The sequence below is a fragment of the Protomyctophum parallelum genome (assembly GCF_964188405.1).
Source record: "Protomyctophum parallelum genome assembly, chromosome: 7".
NCBI lineage: Eukaryota > Metazoa > Chordata > Actinopteri > Myctophiformes > Myctophidae > Protomyctophum > Protomyctophum parallelum.
The window spans coordinates 51,567,017-51,592,024 of record NC_139705.1 but is presented as its reverse complement, the minus strand read 5'-3'; the positions used below and the strand labels follow the sequence as shown (position 1 = coordinate 51,592,024).

The 25,008-nt window shown below is 44.0% G+C and overlaps 1 protein-coding gene across 1 annotated transcript; it reads right to left on the bottom strand.

Moving 5' to 3' along the window:
- Positions 1-1,448: 1,448 nt before the first annotated feature.
- Positions 1,449-24,661, bottom strand: LOC310862325 (solute carrier family 35 member C2-like). The gene is made up of 9 exons (XM_083770175.1): positions 24,464-24,661; positions 23,409-23,559; positions 14,136-14,199; positions 13,303-13,375; positions 11,491-11,659; positions 7,518-7,601; positions 4,078-4,253; positions 2,816-2,945; positions 1,449-1,602 (listed from the first exon to the last, which is right to left on the bottom strand). Exons 1-9 carry the CDS (start codon positions 24,572-24,574, stop codon positions 1,457-1,459), a joined length of 1,104 nt encoding a protein of 367 aa, XP_083626301.1. The 5' UTR covers positions 24,575-24,661; the 3' UTR covers positions 1,449-1,456.
- Between the last annotated feature and the right edge of the window lie 347 nt (positions 24,662-25,008).

Here is a 25,008-nt window from a genome sequence, read left to right as displayed (position 1 = left end):
AGGAGGTGGGCGCTCACGTCACGGCTAAAATACTGAATACCTGAATCTTGGTTTGCAGCTTGCAGGTATAGCGTGTGGCCCCAGGTTATACAAAGAATGCAGAACATTAATTTGCAGCTAGGAAGTGAAGGAAAGATTACATAAAACATTTCCCAAAATGTTTCTGGTGTATTAGAACGATATACTAAAAAAGTCCCTATTACTGCAATACATGGTACTTAGTTGACACATATTTGTAGCTACATTATTGAATCCCCCCCCCCTAAGGAAATAGTTTGCCTCATACATTAACCCATTTAGGCGTGACGTCGAAATAAAAAAAAACGTTCGCTCTGAAAGAATATATACCTATTCAAAGATTTGTGCCGCATTTTTACGATTTTTCAAAAATAGCAGATCTACAAGCTCATAGCGCGCCACTCGGTGGCGCGCTATGAGCTTGTAGATCTGCTATTTTTCAATAGCTAAAGTATAACAGAATGCTTGAAACACCAAAATGGGTTAACTTGAGGTCCAAACTCGAGGTCAAACCGTCTCTACATAGTTCAAGTGGGCTCACAGAATGTCCAGAGCTTTAGGAAAGGGCCTGAAGATGCAGGTCAAACGTGGTAGAAAAGAGAAGTTGGAAGTTCCTGTTCCCGTTTGCGCTGCTGCTGCTGTATATATACATACGTCGACGCTAGGGGGCGCCATATCCCAAGTCTGTATATATACGTAACCCAACGTGGACTCTGTCTATATAATGGTTGATGCCTACGGGAAGCCTTTAACATTGGTCCGGTTCCCATAGCAACAACGCCCCACCGTTCCAACTATGGGATTGCATATATTCTCAGTGGAAGGGAAGATTTTTCAAACCGTCATAATAACTCTTCTTCTAAAATCGCTGTCCTTTGGTGGGTTTTCTGCCATCCATCCACATTTTGGATTAATTTGTGCCTTTGTTGTACCGCGATTCTGGCGCCATGTTAAAGCTTCTGACGAGAGGAAAGGATCTTGTGTGTGTTTTCCGATGCTGTGTTTGTGTTTGTAGCGAGTGTGTGTGTGTGTGTGTGGGGCAAACACCGTCTATTCAAAGTGAACGTATGCGATGGCCCCTGGAGCTGGCGATTATGCTAACAGCTAGCAGCAATTATAGAGTTAACCCATTCTGACCTGAGATCAGATTCTAAAAATGTCTGTTTGAAACTGACAGTTTTCTGAAAAAGCTATGTTTCTATGTCAGTCGTTCTTCGATTTTTCAAAAATAGCAGACCTACAAGCTCATAGCGCGCCACTCGGTGGCGTGCTATGAGCTTGTAGATCTGCTATTTTTAAATAGCTAAAGCATAACGTAATGCTAACACCGAAACGGGTTAGTACTGCCTCGATGCAACGCTATGAACGATTACATGTAGCAGACAGTAGCAGCAGCCTGTTGCCATTTCCCGGTCATCACGTGATGATGATGATGATGTCAGTGTAAAGTGATTTCCTGTTCCTCGTCTTCGTCCTCGGCGGCCGTGTCCTCGCCATCGTCTCCGTTCTGACGACGGAGCAACGGCAGCTCCAGCTCCGCCTCCGGGCTCTTACTGCTTATCTGACGCAACGTGGGGCCCTTGTCTGAAAACACAGGAAAACCATCACATAAAGATTGGAGATTATACTGGGATGCCCTAAGACAGTTGTTCCCCCCATAAGAGAAGCTTTTTACGGCTCTAGCAGTGATTCTCAACCCATTTAATTTCAAGGACCCCCAGTTTGACATGCATTAGTCTACGGACCCCCATTTAATGGCATTTATATCTCTGGGACCCCCAAATTATATTGTAAAAGCAATGTTAATTTAACTCTGAGAGTGTACACATGGAACCAAATGGACGAGTTAGGGTGCATTTGGTTCCATTTGTGCACTCTCTGAGTTACAGACCCACAAGGGTCCATTTGGTTCCTAACTATCATTTGGCTGGGGACCCCCTGGAACTCCCTCAAGGACCCCTGGGGGTCCCCGGACCCCATCATGGGCTGGGAAGTTCAGGCCCCTTATTACGATTGACAGTACACTTCAATGTTATTGCTGACCATTTTCCAAAGCATGCTGGGGCCTGGTTGATTTTTGTTTTAGGAAACTATACAAAAATAAATCACAAAGCAAATTAGCTTCAGATACGTAACCCAGCACACAAATCCCCCTTTCCCACTCACATGTAAGACAGTAATATCCTGGTCATTTTCAAATTGGCGTCCTGTGGGAATATGCACTGGTTTTATTTTAGGTTTTATTATATTCAATCTCACAACTCCTTAATACCTCCTTACTGCTTACAGGTAATGTTTTACCACAGCTGGAATCGGGGGAAAAGTGTCTATTTGTTCACAATACTGTCATGACAGTGCAAGATCTATCACTTCTATGAATAAACTGTTTCATAAAGACAATGTTGGTTTAAGAGATTTGCTTGTGTGCATTCTGGGGCAGACATAATGGGACAGAGAGAGATGAAGAGTGCTTGTGTGTGTGTGTGTGTGTGTGTGTGTGTGTGTGTGTGTGTGTGCGTGCGCGTGCGTGCGCGTGCATGCATGTGTGCGTGCGTGCGTGAAGTGGCCAAAAGCGAAACTATTGACAGAATGATGTAACTAATAATAATTTATATGCAACGAGTTTTCCCAATTACAATGAAAGTTGGCATTAGGCATTTTGTCCTTTAATCATTCATTCATATATATATATATACATTATGTCTATTAGATTAGTTTTGTCTGAGCTGTTAGAGTAGAGACATCAGAGCTAGAGAAACGTCCAGCACCAATTAAGCAAAAAGAATAGCAGTGTTACTTTTGTTGTAGTGAGTCTTGATGCCGATATGCACAGAGATCCCAGACAGGCACACGGCGAAACCCAGCCAGTTGATAGCAGTCATCTTGTCCCCCATGAACTGTGCTGCCAACAGCAGAGTGCAGACCTCCTGGAGGGAGAAGGAAGGAAACCAGGTTAAAAAACCAGTTCCCATTCTGAACGGGAACCCCTTTTAGTTATTGAAAAATAGCTATAGATCTACAAGATCATAGCACGGCATTTGGTGCCGCACTATGAGCTTGTAGATTTTTTTTAATCATGAATTTTTTTTTGGCCTAAATGGGTTAATAGAATTAGGACAGATCAATGTACAGTACAAAATAACAGGACCACATACATTTCAGTTATTTGTTGATGGTTATCATGCAAAAATTGGTGACAACCAATATTGACAGCAGAAATGCACCTATTTCAACGGTTCTTCCATGTTCAATTCCCATGATGCATTTCAAGGGCAGGCACCAGCCTTGCATGCCCATACAGTCTCTGGTCACCATTTATTTCATCAACCTGATTCTCAGGCATGTTTTCAAGTCAAGGTTGCTACTTTGCGGTGAACAAGGACAACACACACACAGTCACACACCGTAGCTGTACATAAAAAATACTGTACATAAGTACAGTATGTAGGACAAGGAAAGGAAAGGAAAGGTACTATGTTTACCCAGGGTAACTGGACTAAGGAAAGGAAAGGTACTATGTTTACCCAGGGTAACTGGACTAAGGAAAGGAAAGGTACTATGTTTACCCAGGGTAACTGGACTAAGGAAAGGAAAGGTACTATGTTTACCCAGGGTAACTGGACTAAGGAAAGGAAAGGTACTATGTTTACCCAGGGTAACTGGACTAAGGAAAGGAAAGGTACTATGTTTACCCAGGGTAACTGGACTAAGGAAAGGAAAGGTACTATGTTTACCCAGGGTAACTGGACTAAGGAAAGGAAAGGTACTATGTTTACCCAGGGTAACTGGACTAAGGAAAGGAAAGGTACTATGTTTACCCAGGGTAACTGGACAAAGCTCAAGAACTTGTTTACAGCCAGGCCCTGCTCATAGAACATTTCATGGTAGGGGTTCAATGCCTTGCTCAAAGGGCACTTCAGCAGTGGTAATTTTAACGTGGCCGGTCCGGGGATACGAACTATAGCGACCTTCCGATATCAAGACCGCTCCGCAAACCGTTCGGCCAGCGCTGCACACACACCGTAGCAAAGAAAGCACAACAACAAAAAAGCACGTCACCTTGAAGATCCCCGCTATGGAGAGAGTGAGGCTGGACGTCCGGGACACGAGCAGGAACTCCGAGAAGCCCAGTCCGAAGGCCAGCGCGCCTCCGGCACTCAGCGTGAGCAGCGAGGTCAGCAGGGGGGAGAGATGGGTGACCCGGAACAGCTTCTCTGAGCTGCTGAGGCTCAGCCCTGTGGAGGAGGACAGCAGAGGGGGGAGAGGTGGGTGACGAGGGAACAGCTTCTCTGAGCTGCTGAGGCTCAACCCTGTGGAGGACAGCAGAGGGGGGAGAGGTGGGTGACGAGGGAACAGCTTCTCTGAGCTGCTGAGGCTCAGCCCTGAGGAGAAGGACAGCAGAGGGGGGAGAGGTGGGTGACCCGGAACAGCTTCTCTGAGCTGCTGAGGCTCAACCCTGAGGAGGAGGACAGCAGAGGGGGGAGAGGTGGGTGACGAGGGAACAGCTTCTCTGAGCTGCTGAGGCTCAGCCCTGTGGAGGACAGCAGAGGGGGGAGAGGTGGGTGACGAGGGAACAGCTTCTCTGAGCTGCTGAGGCTCAGCCCTGTGGAGGAGGACAGCAGAGGGGGGAGAGGTGGGTGACCCGGAACAGCTTCTCTGAGCTGCTGAGGCTCAGCCCTGTGGAGGAGGACAGCAGAGGGGGGAGAGGTGGGTGACGAGGGAACAGCTTCTCTGAGCTGCTGAGGCTCAGCCCTGAGGAGAAGGACAGCAGAGGGGGGAGAGGTGGGTGACCCGGAACAGCTTCTCTGAGCTGCTGAGGCTCAGCCCTGAGGAGAAGGACAGCAGAGGGGGGAGAGGTGGGTGACCCGGAACAGCTTCTCTGAGCTGCTGAGGCTCAGCCCTGTGGAGGAGGACAGCAGAGGGGGGAGAGGTGGGTGACGAGGGAACAGCTTCTCTGAGCTGCTGAGGCTCAACCCTGAGGAGGACAGCAGAGGGGGGAGAGGTGGGTGACCCGGAACAGCTTCTCTGAGCTGCTGAGGCTCAGCCCTGAGGAGGACAGCAGAGGGGGGAGAGGTGGGTGACCCGGAACAGCTTCTCTGAGCTGCTGAGGCTCAGCCCTGAGGAGGACAGCAGAGGGGGGAGAGGTGGGTGACCCGGAACAGCTTCTCTGAGCTGCTGAGGCTCAGCCCTGAGGAGGACAGCAGAGGGGGGAGAGGTGGGTGACCCGGAACAGCTTCTCTGAGCTGCTGAGGCTCAGCCCTGAGGAGGACAGCAGAGGGGGGAGAGGTGGGTGACCCGGAACAGCTTCTCTGAGCTGCTGAGGCTCAGCCCTGAGGAGGACAGCAGAGGGGGGAGAGGTGGGTGACGAGGGAACAGCTTCTCTGAGCTGCTGAGGCTCAGCCCTGTGGAGGAGGACAGCAGAGGGGGGAGAGGTGGGTCCTGAGGCCTGAGGAGGGAAGGGACGACCCACGGGGTGGGAATTAACCAGGGACGTGCACACATAGACGTCCAGGGGGGCTCCAGCCTAGCTCTGGTCCATAGCTCTAATGCTGGTCCATAGCTCTAATGCTGGTCCCTAATGCTGGTCCATAGCTCTAATGCTGGTCCATAGCTCTAATGCTGGTCCATAGCTCTAATGCTGGTCCATAGCTCTAATGCTCTGGTCCATAGCTCTAATGCTGGTCCATAGCTCTAATGCTCTGGTCCATAGCTCTAATGCTGGTCCATAGCTCTAATGCTGGTCCATAGCTCTAATGCTCTGGTCCATAGCTCTAATGCTGGTCCATAGCTCTAATGCTGGTCCATAGCTCTAATGCTGGTCCATAGCTCTAATGCTGGTCCATAGCTCTAATGCTGGTCCATAGCTCTAATGCTGGTCCATAGCTCTAATGCTGGTCCATAGCTCTAATGCTGGTCCATAGCTCTAATGCTGGTCCATAGCTCTAATGCTGGTCCATAGCTCTAATGCTGGTCCATAGCTCTAATGCTGGTCCATAGCTCTAATGCTGGTCCATAGCTCTAATGCTCTGGTCCATAGCTCTAATGCTGGTCCATAGCTCTAATGCGTTTCATTCAGAGCTATGTTACTCTCAACTTCCGCCGCTCGCATTAATGCAGACCAGCCTCTCCTCTTTAGCGTAAATAAAAAGAACGTTTTTGCTACTCACCAAAACAAAGGCGGGTTGTGTCATTAGAAAGCCTACTTTCCTTAGTGGACGCACTCTGAGTCCCCCCCCCCCCACACGTATAAACTGTACTTTTTGGCCAGAAAGGGATTTTCTTTCACCGGAGGAAAAATATTCTCTATGGGGCAGTTCTCTGGGCAATATCAGTAGAGGGCGCAGCGGAGTAACTAAAAAAAAAAAGAAATCCGGTGGAAACAAAATCCCCTCCCCTCTTTATATTTACGCTAAAGAGGAGAGGCTGGTCTGCATTCATGCGAGCGGCGGAAGTTGAGAGTAACATACATAGCTCTAAATGCAACACATTAGAGCTATGGACCAGAGCTAGCTTCAGCCCCTGCCCTTTTACCTCGTCTGTAAAACAACTGCCCTCTCCTGACCACGATTTACTATGGTGAAAGAAATGCAAACGCCCCTCCTCTCCTTTCCATGCCATGAGGGAAGGAAGGCAGCGTTCAGGAGAATTGCTTTTTTTCTCTGAAGTCTCCTGAACTTGAACGCAGCATTTTGCGTTGAACAAATTCCTTTCTAAATCCATGTCGTTACACCACATCTCCACTAGCTTAAATAGTGCTGGGTTGCGCCCCGAAAATAGCTGATCTATAAGCTCTCAACGCGTCGCAGTGCGACGCGTTGTGAGCTTGTAGATCTGCTATTTTTGTCCCAAAGTGCCCTCTTATGTGATTTCAGCCCCTGCCCCTCTAACTCTCTCTGAACGTCACTGGTGGAAACGAACGATGAAGAAACAGCTTCAATCTCACAAATATCCGCCGTGGTGGTTCCCAATCATGCGTTCACTTTACAGAACAATAACAGGAGCAAATTAATCCTGACATCTCAGATACCTCCACTATGCACAGATCATGGACACTGGGAAGGTTACTGTTAACATAACCACCAGCAGGCTGGGCTCGTGTCACCCTAGGAGGCTCAAAGAAAAGATTTAGAAGACAACATTTAGAAGAAGAACAGAAGAAAGGGTGTGTCTGTGTGCCAAAGAGATTCTATATTCTTTATATAGAATCTCTCTCTGTGTGTGTGTGTGTGTGTGTGTGTGTGTGTGTGTGTGTGTGTGTGTGTGTGTGTGTCTGAGGGCAACTTATGCCCTCAGGGAGGCGCTATACAGTAGGTCATCAATGCAACCTGACGAAACAGATTGAAAAATAGTTTTGAACCCAGAGCAGTCATAGCTTTAAACACTGACACTTCTATCACTAAAATAAAATAAAATCAATCAATAAAATCAAAATAAAAGACCTGTATCTCACAAGAAGCTAAAGATTGATCAAAATGCAGCCAAAGTGTGTCTGATCTCACCTTCGTTAAACAAGAAGAGAGGGAACAGTCCCAGGAACATGAGAGGCTGCAGATGGTACATGGTGTCTATGGGGTTCTGGAGGCCTGGAGGGAGGGAATAGGGGGTCAGTACATGGTGTCTATGGGGTTCTGGAGGCCTGGAGGGAGGGAATAGGGGTCAGAACATGAGTCTATGGGGCTCTGGAGGGAGGGAGGGAATAGGGGTCAGAACATGAGTCTATGGGGCTCTGGAGGGAGGGAATAGGGGTCAGAACATGAGTCTATGGGGTTCTGGAGGCCTGGAGGGAGGGAATAGGGGTCAGAACATGGTGTATATGGGGTTCTGGAGGCCTGGAGGGAGGGAATAGGGGTCAGAACATGAGTCTATGGGGTTCTGGAGGCCTGGAGGGAGGGAATAGGGGTCAGAACATGAGTCTATGGGGCTCTGGAGGCCTGGAGGGAGGGAATAGGGGTCAGAACATGGTGTATATGGGGTTCTGGAGGCCTGGAGGGAGGGAATAGGGGTCAGAACATGAGTCTATGGGGTTCTGGAGGCCTGGAGGGAGGGAATAGGGGTCAGAACATGAGTCTATGGGGCTCTGGAGGGAGGGAGGGAATAGGGGTCAGAACATGAGTCTATGGGGCTCTGGAGGGAGGGAATAGGGGTCAGAACATGAGTCTATGGGGTTATGGAGGCCTGGAGGGAGGGAATAGGGGTCAGAACATGGTGTATATGGGGTTCTGGAGGCCTGGAGGGAGGGAATAGGGGTCAGAACATGAGTCTATGGGGTTCTGGAGGCCTGGAGGGAGGGAATAGGGGTCAGAACATGAGTCTATGGGGCTCTGGAGGCCTGGAGGGAGGGAAAGGGGGTCAGAACATGGTGTCTATGGGGTTCTGGAGGCCTGCAGGGAGGGAATGGGGTCAGAACATGAGTCTATGGGGCTCTGGAGGCCTGGAGGGAGGGAAAGGGGGTCAGAACATGGTGTCTATGGGGTTCTGGAGGGAGGGAGGGAGGGAATAGGGGTCAGAACATGAGTCTATGGGGTTCTGGAGGCCTGGAGGGAGGGAATAGGGGGTCAGTACATGGTGTCTATGGGGCTCTGGAGGCCTGGAGGGAGGGAATAGGGGTCAGAACATGAGTCTATGGGGTTCTGGAGGCCTGGAGGGAGGGAATAGGGGTCAGAACATGAGTCTATGGGGCTCTGGAGGCCTGGAGGGAGGGAATAGGGGTCAGAACATGAGTCTATGGGGCTCTGGAGGCCTGGAGGGAGGGAATAGGGGTCAGAACATGAGTCTATGGGGCTCTGGAGGCCTGGAGGGAGGGAATAGGGGTCAGAACATGAGTCTATGGGGCTCTGGAGGCCTGGAGGGAGGGAATAGGGGTCAGAACATGAGTCTATGGGGCTCTGGAGGCCTGCAGGGAGGGAATAGGGGTCAGAACATGAGTCTATGGGGCTCTGGAGGCCTGGAGGGAGGGAATAGGGGTCAGAACATGAGTCTATGGGGCTCTGGAGGCCTGGAGGGAGGGAATAGGGGTCAGAACATGAGTCTATGGGGCTCTGGAGGCCTGGAGGGAGGGAATAGGGGTCAGAACATGAGTCTATGGGGCTCTGGAGGCCTGCAGGGAGGGAATAGGGGTCAGAACATGAGTCTATGGGGCTCTGGAGGCCTGGAGGGAGGGAATAGGGGTCAGAACATGAGTCTATGGGGCTCTGGAGGCCTGGAGGGAGGGAATAGGGGTCAGAACATGAGTCTATGGGGCTCTGGAGGCCTGGAATGGGGCTCAGCATACAGTAGGTAGCCTGGGGGTTCCAGACAGATTCGCTGCGGTTCCGAGTCTGAAATGTCACCTCGCAAGTCAAGTGACATTTCAGACCCGCGGAAGGAAGGCAGAAATTCAGGCTGGAACCCCCAGGCTACGAAATAGGATGAGTGAGAGAGAGAGAGAGAGAGAGAGGAAGAAGACAATCCCACCTCTGTTCCCTTCGTAAATATATTCTTAGTAACCCAGCAAGCCAAATAAGGTCATGATAACGCTATGACGTCCTCCAGTGACTGATGTCCAGGACGTCTTCACCAGTTTAACCCATTCTGAACGGGAACCCATTTTGGTGTCAGCATCATGTTGTGCTTTAGCTATTGAAAAATAGCAGACCTACAAGCTCATAGCGCGCCACCGAGTGGCGCGCTACGAGCTTGTAGGTCTGCTATTTTTGAAAAGTCGAAGAACGACTGACATTTTTAGAATCTGATCTCAGGTCAGAATGGGTTAATCAGACCAGTGTGTGTCCAGTGGAAACCTCGTATGAATCTGATCTCAGGTCAGAATGAGTTAAATAATATAGCTTATTCTGGGCCAGATCTGACTAGTTATGATATGACTTAAGTCTGCCTCTCTCTGATTCATCGATAGGGACGTCCGTCTTAGTGGGTAAAATGTATGTTGGTTGAAATCAGGTGATATTCTGGGCCAGATGTGAATAGTCTTGGTTTGACTTGATCTGCAGGCCCCAATGGAGACTGGGGATAATAGTTTTATAACTAAGCCTATATAACTCATGACATGCTGTGGTGACTAATACAACTAGAGAACATCAATGCGTTGCAATGGGGAGTTTTTTAATTCAACCACTCTAGGTAAATTATGTTTCTAATGTTCTGTGAGTGTTTATACAGCAAAATATTCCAATCTGAAGTAGTACATGTAAAATATTATTTTACCCTTCAAGGCCCCACATGGAGTGTAGTATTGTTTTGTAGTCATCAGGATGATATCGTTATGTCATGTTGTAGTCATTGTTTTGTAGTCATCAGGATGATATCGTTACGTCATGTTGTAGTATTGTTTTGTAGTCATCAGGATGATATCGTTACGTCATGTTGTAGTGTTGTTTTGTAGTCATCAGGATGATATCGCTACGTCATGTTGTAGTATTGTTTTGTAGTCATCAGGATGATATCATTACGTCATGTTGTAGTATTGTTTTGTAGTCATCAGGATGATATCGTTACGTCATGTTGTAGTATTGTTTTGTAGTCATCAGGATGATATCGTTACGTCATGTTGTAGTATTGTTTTGTAGTCATCAGGATAATAATAATAAACTTTATTTGTATAGCACCTTTCATACATAAATGCAGCTCAAAGTGCTTCACAGGGCAGGACACAAAAATAAGGATGACAAAATTAAGTTCCGGGAGATTGCTGACTACAAATCAATACTACAAAATGACGTAGCGATATCATCCTGATGACTACAAAACAACACTACAACATGACGTAACGATATCATCCTGATGACTACAAAACAATACTACAACATGACGTAGCGATATCATCCTGATGACTACAAAACAACACTACAACATGACGTAGCGATATCATCCTGATGACTACAAAACAATACTACAAAATTACGTAGCGATATCATCCTGATGACTACAAAACAACACTACAACATGACGTAACGATATCATCCTGATGACTACAAAACAATACTACAACATGACGTAGCGATATCATCCTGATGACTACAAAACAATACTACAACATGACGTAGCGATATCATCCTGATGACTACAAAACAATACTACAACATGACGTAGCGATATCATCCTGATGACTACAAAACAATACTACAACATGACGTAGCGATATCATCCTGATGACTACAAAACAATACTACAACATGACGTAACGATATCATCCTGATGACTACAAAACAATACTACAACATGACGTAACTATATCATCCTGATGACTACAAAACAATACTACAACATGACGTAACGATATCATCCTGATGACTACAAAACAATACTACAACATGACGTAACTATATCATCCTGATGACTACAAAACAATACTACAACATGACGTAACTATATCATCCTGATGACTACAAAACAATACTACAACATGACGTAACGATATCATCCGCTCCCGACCGGTCCATGAACCCAAATGGAATGGTGCCCAGGCCCAGTACTGACCTAGTTCTGCTTTCTGCATGAGGATCTGCGTGAGTGTCCAGCGGATTCCTCCTATGAAGGAGGCCAGCAGCACCATGATGAAACCCTCCAGGTTGAACTGGGTCGACTCGAAGGTGAACATGAACAGGCCACTGGCGATCAACAAGACCACCACGATCAGGAATGGGTTCTATGGTGGGACCGGCGTGGAGGCGGAGAAGAGGATGAAAAGAGAACATAAATATTAGGGGATGTTTTCAATAGCATCCTTTTTGCAATTGACAAAAGCACATCTGAACCATTTGCAAACTTTCACAGTAGATTTTCAGAGAGCAGGAAACAAAGTTTTAACTAGGGGTGCACAATAAGGGCCCACCTCTCCCCCTGTGTTTTAGGATCAAAGATGGCCGCAGCACCAGGAGGCGGTGGGGCAGAGGTATAATGTGATTTATTAGGGTGTCAGTCACTCACTGGCTCCTCCAGTTTGAAGAACACATATTAAACTATAATATAATGTGATGTATTAAGGTGTCAGTCACTCACTGGCTCCTCCAGTTAATTAATTAAACTATAATATAATGTGATGTATTAAGGTGGCAGTCACTCACTGGCTCCTCCAGTTAATTAATTAAACTATAATATAATGTGATGTATTAGGGTGTCAGTCACTCACTGGCTCCTCCAGTTAATTAATTAAACTATAATATAATGTGATGTATTAAGGTGTCAGTCACTCACTGGCTCCTCCAGTTTGAAGAACACATATTAAACTATAATATAATGTGATGTATTAAGGTGTCAGTCACTCACTGGCTCCTCCAGTTAATTAATTAAACTATAATATAATGTGATGTATTAAGGTGGCAGTCACTCACTGGCTCCTCCAGTTAATTAATTAAACTATAATATAATGTGATGTATTAGGGTGTCAGTCACTCACTGGCTCCTCCAGTTAATTAATTAAACTATAATATAATGTGATGTATAATTAGGGTGTCAGTCACTCACTGGCTCCTCCAGTTTGAAGAACACATATTAAACTATAATATAATGTGATGTATTAAGGTGTCGGTCACTCACTGGCTCCTCCAGTTTGAAGAACACATATTAAACTATAATATAATGTGATGTATTAAGGTGTCAGTCACTCACTGGCTCCTCCAGTTAATTAATTAAACTATAATATAATGTGATGTATTAAGGTGGCAGTCACTCACTGGCTCCTCCAGTTAATTAATTAAACTATAATATAATGTGATGTATTAGGGTGTCAGTCACTCACTGGCTCCTCCAGTTAATTAATTAAACTATAATATAATGTGATGTATTAAGGTGTCAGTCACTCACTGGCTCCTCCAGTTTGAAGAACACATATTAAACTATAATATAATGTGATGTATTAAGGTGTCAGTCACTCACTGGCTCCTCCAGTTAATTAATTAAACTATAATATAATGTGATGTATTAAGGTGGCAGTCACTCACTGGCTCCTCCAGTTAATTAATTAAACTATAATATAATGTGATGTATTAGGGTGTCAGTCACTCACTGGCTCCTCCAGTTAATTAATTAAACTATAATATAATGTGATGTATAATTAGGGTGTCAGTCACTCACTGGCTCCTCCAGTTTGAAGAACACATATTAAACTATAATATAATGTGATGTATTAAGGTGTCGGTCACTCACTGGCTCCTCCAGTTTGAAGAACACATATTAAACTATAATATAATGTGATGTATTAAGGTGTCAGTCACTCACTGGCTCCTCCAGTTTGAAGAACACATATTAAACTATAATATAATGTGATGTATTAAGGTGTCGGTCACTCACTGGCTCCTCCAGTTTGAAGACGAGGGAGAAGAAGAGGATGAAGAGCACAGCTGTAGACTTGGTCATGGTGTACCTTCAGTCACACAACAAACAGAGCATATTGTACGTTATAGTAATAATGTGAGTTGCATTTTTATAGTGCTTTTCCAAGTGCTCAAAGCGCTTTACAATGAATGGTCCATTCATTCATACATTGGGAGGTGAAGCGGCGAACAGTCGACGCCAGCGTCCTCACTTCCCACATTCACACACCGACGGTGGCGAGCTCACACCGACCGACTCACTGGAGGCAATGTAGGGTTCAGTGTCTCCTTGCCCAAGGACACTTCCACATGTGGACAGGAGGAGGAGCCGGGACTCGAACCGCCGACCCAGGGATCATTGGCCGAGCCACAGCCACAACCGCCCTAGTATTGTATAGTCAATCGGAAACACCAATCCACTTCCACTGTTCACAGATCTATTTGTCTTTTTGTGTCTTCAAGGCCTAACAAAATGCAGTTGAGACGAATAACCGTCTACAGTAAGTCCATCATTTATTTCTGACCCCTCCCCGAAAAGGCCTAGCTGTCCTGACCCCTAATCCATAATTCATACATTATGGATAATTAGTGTGCACTTAAGACTGTTATTCATCTCAACTGCTCAAATGTCACAAAACAATGTGCATACGCACACCGCAGACAAGGACAACATGGGTTGCGAGTGTCTGACATGTCTTTTTGCCCCCAGCATTGTCTTATCTTGTCAAATCCTCTCTTTTTTTGCTGTAAATCCCATGTGTACTAGTTAAGGTGTCTACTGTGTAATAATTCAAGTAGATTAGAACTTACAAACTGATAGTGATGAAAAGAAAGCTCCAGTTGGAAAGTCCGATATCCAGCGCAGTGGCCAGGGCTGGATAACACACACACACACACACACACACACACACACACACACACACACACACACACACACACACACACACACACACACACACACACACACACACACACACACACACACACACACACACACACACACACACACACACACACACACACACACACACACACACACACAGTATATTAGGTAACTGCATCTGAAGAAGGAGTCTCTGCTGTGACTGAGAGGTACAAATGAAGGGGTTTATCATATTTATAGTTTTTTTAAATTAACCACACCTATTCTGCGCATATCTTCATAATAGGGGAAACATTTCAGCAAACATTGCCGAACTTTCGGCGAAAATATAGATGATCTACGAGCTCAAAACATGTAAGCTCTCAAAGTGTTGCAACACATTGAGAGCTTAAATGGCTATTTGATATAGAGGGAAAAGGAGGGTGCCAAGTATAGAGCGTCGCAGTCCCTCCCTCTTTCAGAAGGACGAGTGGCCCAGATAATGAATCCCAATGCATTTCCCCCATAGGCTTTTCTTAAAGTATTTATTTAAAGACGGTTACGCCGCGGACAAAGCCAACTCGGATCGTGGCAAATTATGACAATGAACACAATGTTTTGGGCCGATCAAATCATTTATAAGACGAAAAACAAAACAAATAGTGTTGTCTCCTGCCTTTATTTTCTTCTTTCTAATGATTTGATCGGCCCAAAACATTGTGTTCATTGTCATGATTTGTCACGATCCGAGTTGGCTTTGTCCGCGGCGTAACCGTCTTTAAATAAATACTTTAAGAAAAGCCTATGGGCAAAAGTCATTGGGATTCATTTCCTGGGCCACTCGTCGTTCTGAAAGAGGGAGGGACTGCAACGCTCTATAGACCCCGGGTCAACTGAAGTATACAGATAAGAACTGGATAAATATTTGCACTGTGACCTTATCTACACTGTGTATTATGTGGTGGTTGGTGGTGTAGGTGGAAGAGGGTGAGCAAGCCATTTGTGTATACTGTATATGTATGTATTTGTATTTTGTATATCTGTTTGTATCTGTGTACTGCATGTTTTATGTATTTGTGTACAGTATGCTTTTCTGTATTTTGTTTTTTATGGGTCCCTCTTGTCTTGCTGCATCTCAAGGGGCTGTCAATAGAAATCTGAATCTGAAATCTGGACAGTTGGACGGATGCATTTTGTTATTTGCTAAAACTCAATTAGCACAACAGCCAGTCAGCCACATGTGTCATAATGTTGGTCTGTCGGTGTATGGACTTTAGTACTGAAGAGAACAGTTAGTCAACATGATAAGAGTCGACTAATCTTTGCTTCAGCCCTTTTACTCCACCTCTGTCAATACTTTGTCTCTAAATATCAGCACTCATTATGTCCTTTAACATGACTTTATTTACCTCTTGAGACTGTCTAGGCCTTCCTCAGCGTTTGTCAAAACGCGTACGTTTTCAGTCTCAAGAGGTAAATAAAGTAATGTAAAAGGACATATAATGAGTGCTGGCATTTTTCTTCATCTCAACTTACATTTTCAAGTCTTGCACCTTTAAGTATTTTGTTTTAAAGGAGAATTCCATACTAAAAGGCTTTCTTACCTTTCTTTGTAGTCGTTACATCCCCACCAAAGAGGTCCAGGTGTTATTTTGTGCAAAAGCTCCTTATTGGCTATTTCCCCTACCATAAGCCCTAAATGAATTGCATTGAATGGAATGGGAATTGAATGGGGCTATGGGGTGTTGTGCTAATTCGCTTATTTCCATCGCTCAAAATTATATATTTTTTTGTATATATCCTCTCTTCATAATGTAAATAATATCCCAAGAGGCACACTTTACTACTTATTTCGATGGAAATAAGCAAATTAGCACAACACCCCATAGCCCCATTCAATTTCCATCTAATTCAATGCAATTCATTGAGGGCTTATGGTAGGGGAAATAGCCAATAAGGAGTTTTTTTTCACAAAATAACACCTGGACCTCTTTGGTGGGGACGTAACAACTACAAAGAAAGGTAAGAAAGGTAAAAAAGCCTTCTAGCATGGAATTCTCCTTTAAACTCTACATACTGAAGGTGACTGGTCTCTCATTGTGTTTAAACTCTACATACTGTAGGTGACTGGTCTCACACTGTGTTTAAACTCTACATACTGTAGGTGACTGGTCTCACATTGTGTTTAAACTCTACATACTGAAGGTGACTGGTCTCACACTGTGTTTAAACTCTACATACTGTAGGTGACTGGTCTCACATTGTGTTTAAACTCTACATACTGAAGGTGACTGGTCTCACACTGTGTTTAAACTCTACATACTGTAGGTGACTGGTCTCCCGTTGTGTTTAAACTCTACATACTGAAGGTGACTGGTCTCACATTGTGTTTAAACTCTACATACTGCAGGTGACTGGTCTCACATTGTGTTTAAACTCTACATACTGAAGGTGACTGGTCTCACACTGTGTTTAAACTCTACATACTGTAGGTGACTGGTCTCACATTGTGTTTAAACTCTACATACTGCAGGTGACTGGTCTCACATTGTGTTTAAACTCTACATACTGAAGGTGACTGGTCTCACACTGTGTTTAAACTCTACATACTGTAGGTGACTGGTCTCACATTGTGTTTAAACTCTACATACTGAAGGTGACTGGTCTCACACTGTGTTTAAACTCTACATACTGAAGGTGACTGGTCTCACATTGTGTTTAAACTCTACATACTGTAGGTGACTGGTCTCACACTGTGTTTAAACTCTACATAGTGTAGGTGACTGGTCTCACACTGTGTTTAAACTCTACATACTGTAGGTGACTGGTCTCACATTGTGTTTAAACTCTACATACTGTAGGTGACTGGTCTCTCACTGTGTTTAAACTCTACATACTGTAGGTGACTGGTCTCACATTGTGTTTAAACTCTACATACTGTAGGTGACTGGTCTCACATTGTGTTTAAACTCTACATACTGTAGGTGACTGGTCTCACACTGTGTTTAAACTCTACATACTGTAGGTGACTGGTCTCACACTGTGTTTAAACTCTACATACTGCAGGTGACTGGTCTCTCACTGTGTTTAAAATCTACATACTGTAGGTGACTGGTCTCACACTGTGTTTAAACTCTACATACTGTAGGTGACTGGTCTCACACTGTGTTTAAACTCTACATACTGTAGGTGACTGGTCTCACATTGTGTTTAAACTCTACATACTGTAGGTGACTGGTCTCACATTGTGTTTAAACTCTACATACTGTAGGTGACTGGTCTCACATGGTGTTTAAACTCTACATACTGTAGGTGACTGGTCTCACATTGTGTTTAAACTCTACATACTGTAGGTGACTGGTCTCACACTGCGTTTAAACTCTACATACTGTAGGTGACTGGTCTCACATTGTGTTTAAACTCTACATACTGTAGGTGACTGGTCTCACATTGTGTTTAAACTCTACATACTGTAGGTGACTGGTCTCACACTGTGTTTAAACTCTACATACTGTAGGTGACTGGTCTCACATTGTGTTTAAACTCTACATACTGTAGGTGACTGGTCTCACACTGTGTTTAAACTCTACATACTGTAGGTGACTGGTCTCACATTGTGTTTAAACTCTACATACTGTAGGTGACTGGTCTCACATTGTGTTTAAACTCTACATACTGTAGGTGACTGGTCTCACATTGTGTTTAAACTCTACATACTGTAGGTGACTGGTCTCACATTGTGTTTAAACTCTACATACTGTAGGTGACTGGTCTCACATTGTGTTTAAACTCTACATACTGTAGGTGACTGGTCTCACACTGTGTTTAAACTCTACATACTGTAGGTGACTGGTCTCACACTGTGTTTAAACTCTACATACTGTAGGTGACTGGTCTCACACTGTGTTTAAACTCTACATACTGTAGGTGACTGGTCTCACACTGTGTTTAAACTCTACATACTGTAGGTGACTGGTCTCACACTGTGTTTAAACTCTACATACTGTAGGTGACTGGTCTCACACTGTGTTTAAACTCTACATACTGTAGGTGACTGGTCTCACATTGTGTTTAAACTCTACATACTGTAGGTGACTGGTCTCACATTGTGTTTAAACTCTACATACTGCAGGTGACTGGTCTCACACTGTGTTTAAACTCTACATACTGTAGGTGACTGGTCTCACATTGTGTTTAAACTCTACATACTGAAGGTGACTGGTCTCACACTGTGTTTAAACTCTACATACTGTAGGTGACTGGTCTCACATTGTGTTTAAACTCTACATACTGTAGGTGACTGGTCTCACATTGTGTTTAAACTCTACATACTGAAGGTGACTGGTCTCACACTGTGTTTAAACTCTACATAGTGCAGGTGACTGGTCTCACATTGTGTTTAAACTCTACATACTGTAGGTGACTGGTCTCACATTGTGTTTAAACTCTACATACTGTAGGTGACTGGTCTCACATTGTGTTTAAACTCTACATACTGTAGGTGACTGGTCTCACATTGTGTTTAAACTCTACATACTGTAGGTGACTGGTCTCACATTGTGTTTAAACTCTACATACTGTAGGTGACTGGTCTCACATTGTGTTTAAACTCTACATACTGTAGGTGACTGGTCTCACGTTGTGTTTAAACTCTACATACTGAAGGTGACTGGTCTCACATTGTGTTTAAACTCTACATACTGCAGGTGACTGGTCTCACACTGTGTTTAAACTCTACATACTGTAGGTGACTGGTCTCACATTGTGTTTAAACTCTACATACTGTAGGTGACTGGTCTCACATTGTGTTTAAACTCTACATACTGTAGGTGACTGGTCTCACACTGTGTTTAAACTCTACATACTGTAGGTGACTGGTCTCACACTGTGTTTAAACTCTACATACTGTAGGTGACTGGTCTCACATTGTGTTTAAACTCTACATACTGTAGGTGACTGGTCTCACACTGTGTTTAAACTCTACATACTGTAGGTGACTGGTCTCACACTGTGTTTAAACTCTACATACTGTAGGTGACTGGTCTCACATTGTGTTTAAACTCTACATACTGTAGGTGACTGGTCTCACACTGTGTTTAAACTCTACATACTGTAGGTGACTGGTCTCACATTGTGTTTAAACTCTACATACTGTAGGTGACTGGTCTCACACTGTGTTTAAACTCTACATACTGTAGGTGACTGGTCTCACACTGTGTTTAAACTCTACATACTGTAGGTGACTGGTCTCACATTGTGTTTAAACTCTACATACTGTAGGTGACTGGTCTCACATTGTGTTTAAACTCTACATACTGCAGGTGACTGGTCTCTCACTGTGTTTAAACTCTACATACTGTAGGTGACTGGTCTCACACTGTGTTTAAACTCTACATACTGTAGGTGACTGGTCTCACATTGTGTTTAAACTCTACATACTGAAGGTGACTGGTCTCACATTGTGTTTAAACTCTACATACTGTAGGTGACTGGTCTCACATTGTGTTTAAACTCTACATACTGTAGGTGACTGGTCTCACATTGTGTTTAAACTCTACATACTGCAGGTGACTGGTCTCTCACTGTGTTTAAACTCTACATACTGTAGGTGACTGGTCTCACACTGTGTTTAAACTCTACATACTGTAGGTGACTGGTCTCACACTGTGTTTAAACTCTACATACTGTAGGTGACTGGTCTCACATTGTGTTTAAACTCTACATACTGTAGGTGACTGGTCTCACACTGTGTTTAAACTCTACATACTGTAGGTGACTGGTCTCACATTGTGTTTAAACTCTACATACTGTAGGTGACTGGTCTCACACTGTGTTTAAACTCTACATACTGTAGGTGACTGGTCTCACACTGTGTTTTAACTCTACATACTGTAGGTGACTGGTCTCACATTGTGTTTTAACTCTACATACTGTAGGTGACTGGTCTCACATTGTGTTTAAACTCTACATACTGTAGGTGACTGGTCTCACATTGTGTTTAAACTCTACATACTGTAGGTGACTGGTCTCACATTGTGTTTAAACTCTACATACTGTAGGTGACTGGTCTCACATTGTGTTTTAACTCTACATACTGTAGGTGACTGGTCTCACACTGTGTTTAAACTCTACATACTGTAGGTGACTGGTCTCACACTGTGTTTAAACTCTACATACTGTAGGTGACTGGTCTCACATTGTGTTTAAACTCTACATACTGAAGGTGACTGGTCTCACACTGTGTTTAAACTCTACATACTGTAGGTGACTGGTCTCACATTGTGTTTAAACTCTACATACTGAAGGTGACTGGTCTCTCATTGTGTTTAAAGTAACTCTACATACTGTAGGTGACTGGTCTCACATTGTGTTTAAACTCTACATACTGAAGGTGACTGGTCTCACACTGTGTTTAAACTCTACATATTGTAGGTGACTGGTCTCACATTGTGTTTAAACTCTACATACTGAAGGTGACTGGTCTCACATTGTGTTTAAACTCTACATACTGAAGGTGACTGGTCTCACATTGTGTTTAAACTCTACATAGTGCAGGTGACTGGTCTCACATTGTGTTTAAACTCTACATACTGTAGGTGACTGGTCTCACATTGTGTTTAAACTCTACATACTGTAGGTGACTGGTCTCACATTGTGTTTAAACTCTACATACTGAAGGTGACTGGTCTCACATTGTGTTTAAACTCTACATACTGAAGGTGACTGGTCTCACATTGTGTTTAAACTCTACATAGTGCAGGTGACTGGTCTCACATTGTGTTTTAACTCTACATACTGTAGGTGACTGGTCTCACACTGTGTTTAAACTCTACATACTGTAGGTGACTGGTCTCTCATTGTGTTTAAACTCTACATACTGTAGGTGACTGGTCTCACATTGTGTTTAAACTCTACATACTGTAGGTGACTGGTCTCACACTGTGTTTAAACTCTACATACTGTAGGTGACTGGTCACACATTGTGTTTAAACTCTACATACTGTAGGTGACTGGTCTCACATTGTGTTTAAACTCTACATACTGTAGGTGACTGGTCTCTCATTGTGTTTAAACTCTACATACTGTAGGTTACTGGTCTCACATTGTGTTTAAACTCTACATACTGTAGGTGACTGGTCTCTCATTGTGTTTAAACTCTACATACTGTAGGTGACTGGTCTCTCATTGTGTTTAAACTCTACATAGTGTAGGTGACTGGTCTCACACTGTGTTTAAACTCTACATAGTGTAGGTGACTGGTCTCACATTGTGTTTAAACTCTACATAGTGTAGGTGACTGGTCTCACATTGTGTTTAAACTCTACATAGTGTAGGTGACTGGTCTCACACTGTGTTTAAACTCTACATACTGTAGGTGACTGGTCTCACACTGTGTTTAAACTACATACTGTAGGTGACTGGTCTCACACTGTGTTTAAACTCTACATACTGAAGGTGACTGGTCTCACACTGTGTTTAAACTCTACATACTGTAGGTGACTGGTCTCACACTGTGTTTAAACTCTACATAGTGCAGGTGACTGGTCTCACATTGTGTTTAAACTCTACATACTGTAGGTGACTGGTCTCACATTGTGATTAAACTCTACACACTGTAGGTGACTGGTCTCACATTGTGTTTAAACTCTACATGCTGCAGGTGACTGGTCTCACATTGTGTTTAAACTCTACATACTGTAGGTGACTGGTCTCACATTGTGTTTAAACTCTACATACTGTAGGTGACTGGTCTCTCATTGTGTTTAAACTCTACATACTGTAGGTGACTGGTCTCACATTGTGTTTAAACTCTACATAGTGCAGGTGACTGGTCTCACATTGTGTTTAAACTCTACATGCTGCAGGTGACTGGTCTCACATTGTGTTTAAACTCTACACACTGTAGGTGACTGGTCTCACACTGTGTTTTAACTCTACATAGTGCAGGTGACTGGTCTCACACTGTGTTTAAACTCTACATACTGAAGGTGACTGGTCTCACATTGTGTTTAAACTCTACATACAGCAGGTGACTGGTCTCACACTGTGTTTTAACTCTACATACTGAAGGTGACTGGTCTCACATTGTGTTTAAACTCTACATACTGTAGGTGACTGGTCTCACACTGTGTTTTAACTCTACATACTGAAGGTGACTGGTCTCACATTGTGTTTAAACTCTACATACAGCAGGTGACTGGTCTCACACTGTGTTTAAACTCTACATACTGAAGGTGACTGGTCTCACATTGTGTTTAAACTCTACATACAGCAGGTGACTGGTCTCACACTGTGTTTTAACTCTACATACTGAAGGTGACTGGTCTCCCGTTGTGTTTTCCCTCAACAACAAATTAGCTCTACAAGCAACAGCGGCTAGTGGTTTAATCCATTTAGACCCGAGGATGCTTCTACAAAATGTCTTTATGAATCCTGTGAGTTTTCTGAAAAACATCATGTTTCTATGTCAGTGGTTCTCAAACATTTTCATGTCAAGGACAACCTAAATATATATGTTAATATCTGAGAATATGTTGTTCCAGGGACCTTCCAGAAGCAAAGAATTGAGTTAAAAACGTTCGCTCTGAAAGAATATATATATTTTTTTTCTATCAAAAAATAGCAGATCTACAAGCTCGTAGTGCGGCACTCGGTGCCATGCCACGAGCTTGTAGATCTGCTATTTTTCAACAGCTAAAGTATAGCATAATGCTTAACACCAAAACAGGGTTCCCACGCAGAATGGGTAAACTGTATGCTTGCAAACTTTGGCCAATTAATGTTCGCCTATTATGATGTGCCCGGAATAGGGTGGTTGAGTTTGTAATGAATTAATTGCATTTTTATAGCACTTTTCCAAGTGCTCAAAGTGCTGTACAATGGATCATGGATCATTGGATCCAATGTAGGGTTCAGTGTCTTGCCCAGGAAGGACACTTCGACATGTGGAAAGGACAGGAAAGGTACTATGTTTACCCAGGGTAACTGGACTAAGCTCAAGAACTTGTTTACAGCCAGGCCCTGCTCATAGAACATTTCATGGTAGAGGTTCAATGCCTTGTCCAAGGGCACTTCAGCGGTGGTAATTTTAACGTGCCGGTCCGGGGATACGAACTAGCGACCTTCCGATATCAAGACCGCTCCGCAAACCGTTCGGCCACCGCTGCCTCTAGGAGCCGAGTTTCGGCTTGTACATGTAGACCTTCCAAACCTCGCCGTACCTGTGGGCGCCACCTTGACCATGTAGACCTTCCAGCTGAGGACGACCCGGGGCTTCCCCGTCCAGCCCTGCATGGCGTGGCGCGTCAGGGTGGAGAGGCAGAAGATGATGGTGAGGTGAACCAGCGTCATGAAGAGAGGGTAGTGGAAACCCTGAGGAAGGCAGAAAAAGAGTTATTTTAAACCGAATAGCCCTATTGATTGATTGATTGATTGATTGAAGTATTTATTAAGAGTTTGCAGAATTACAGTACATTTCAAGCACAACTCAATAGAGCGTCGCAGTCCCTCCCCCTTTCAGAACGACGAGTGGCCCAGGAAATGAATCCCAATGCATTTTCTCCATAGGCTTTTCTTAAAGTATTTATTTAAAGACGGTTACGCCGCAGACAAAGCCAACTCGGATCGTGACAAATCATGACAATGAACACAATGTTTTGGGCCGATCAAATAATTTATAAGAAGAAAAACAAAACAAATAGTGTTGTCTCCTGCCTTTATTTTCTTCTTTCTAATGATTTGATCGGCCCAAATTAATGTGTTCATTGTCATGATTTGTCCCGATCCGAGTTGGCTTTGTCCGCGGCGTAACCGTCTTTAAATAAATACTTTAAGAAAAGCCTATGGGCAAAATGCATTGGGATTCATTTCCTGGGCCACTCGTCGTTCTGAAAGGGGGAGGGACTGCGACGCTCTATACAATAACTGTTAACTGTGAGTGGACGACAGTCACGACACCATAACGCATTACACTTGTTTACAAGAGAGTCCACCGTTTTCAATTCATCATAACATTTAGAGACATAACAAATATACACTTCTATATAGCCAAAAACATGAAATCATCAAAAAGGAGAAACAACATATACAGTGAGGGGAAAAAGGGGTCAGGATTCAGATTTTACGGGGGCCAATTTCAAATTGCAGCCGTCCGTACGTTCCCTTTGAGAGTGGTTTTGAAGGAGTCAAGGAATTGACATTTAATGACAGTTGGTAGGTCACACAGTAAACAATACAAATAAAAGATCTGGGGCTTAAACAAGCGCTTTCATCTCACCTTCATCAGCCACTTGTTGTAGAAGGTGATGCCTATGGAGAAGACGTAGTAGAAGAGAACCAGGCCGACGGTGCGCAGCGTCCGACACAGGGACTGCACAGGAAAGGCCATGTCTAGTGTCTACAGCAGACCCAGGATCAGCTGTCTAGTGTCTACAGCAGACAGCTAACGCACAAACAAGGATGTCTTCATTTCCACACCAGATGGGACACTCCCAGCTACCACTCATATCGTTTACTCAGGAGCGGCTATGGAAAGGAGAAGTGGAAATGAGAATAACAGTAAATTATGTTTGTTAGTTAGTTAGTTTCATTTGGTGGAAATTTGTCTTCGGTCTCAACAACAGTAAACAACAAACAGCAGCAACAACAACAACAGTAACAACACTTACACAATTTGTTTTCATGGCAAAAATGCAGGACAACACACAGTGGCAAATACATTAAAAACAACAAATCTAGCGAGACATGGTATCATTTAGTGCCTTAATGGCATTAGGAATGAAGGAATTTTCATAGATTTTACGGTTCGCTTTTGGTACTTTG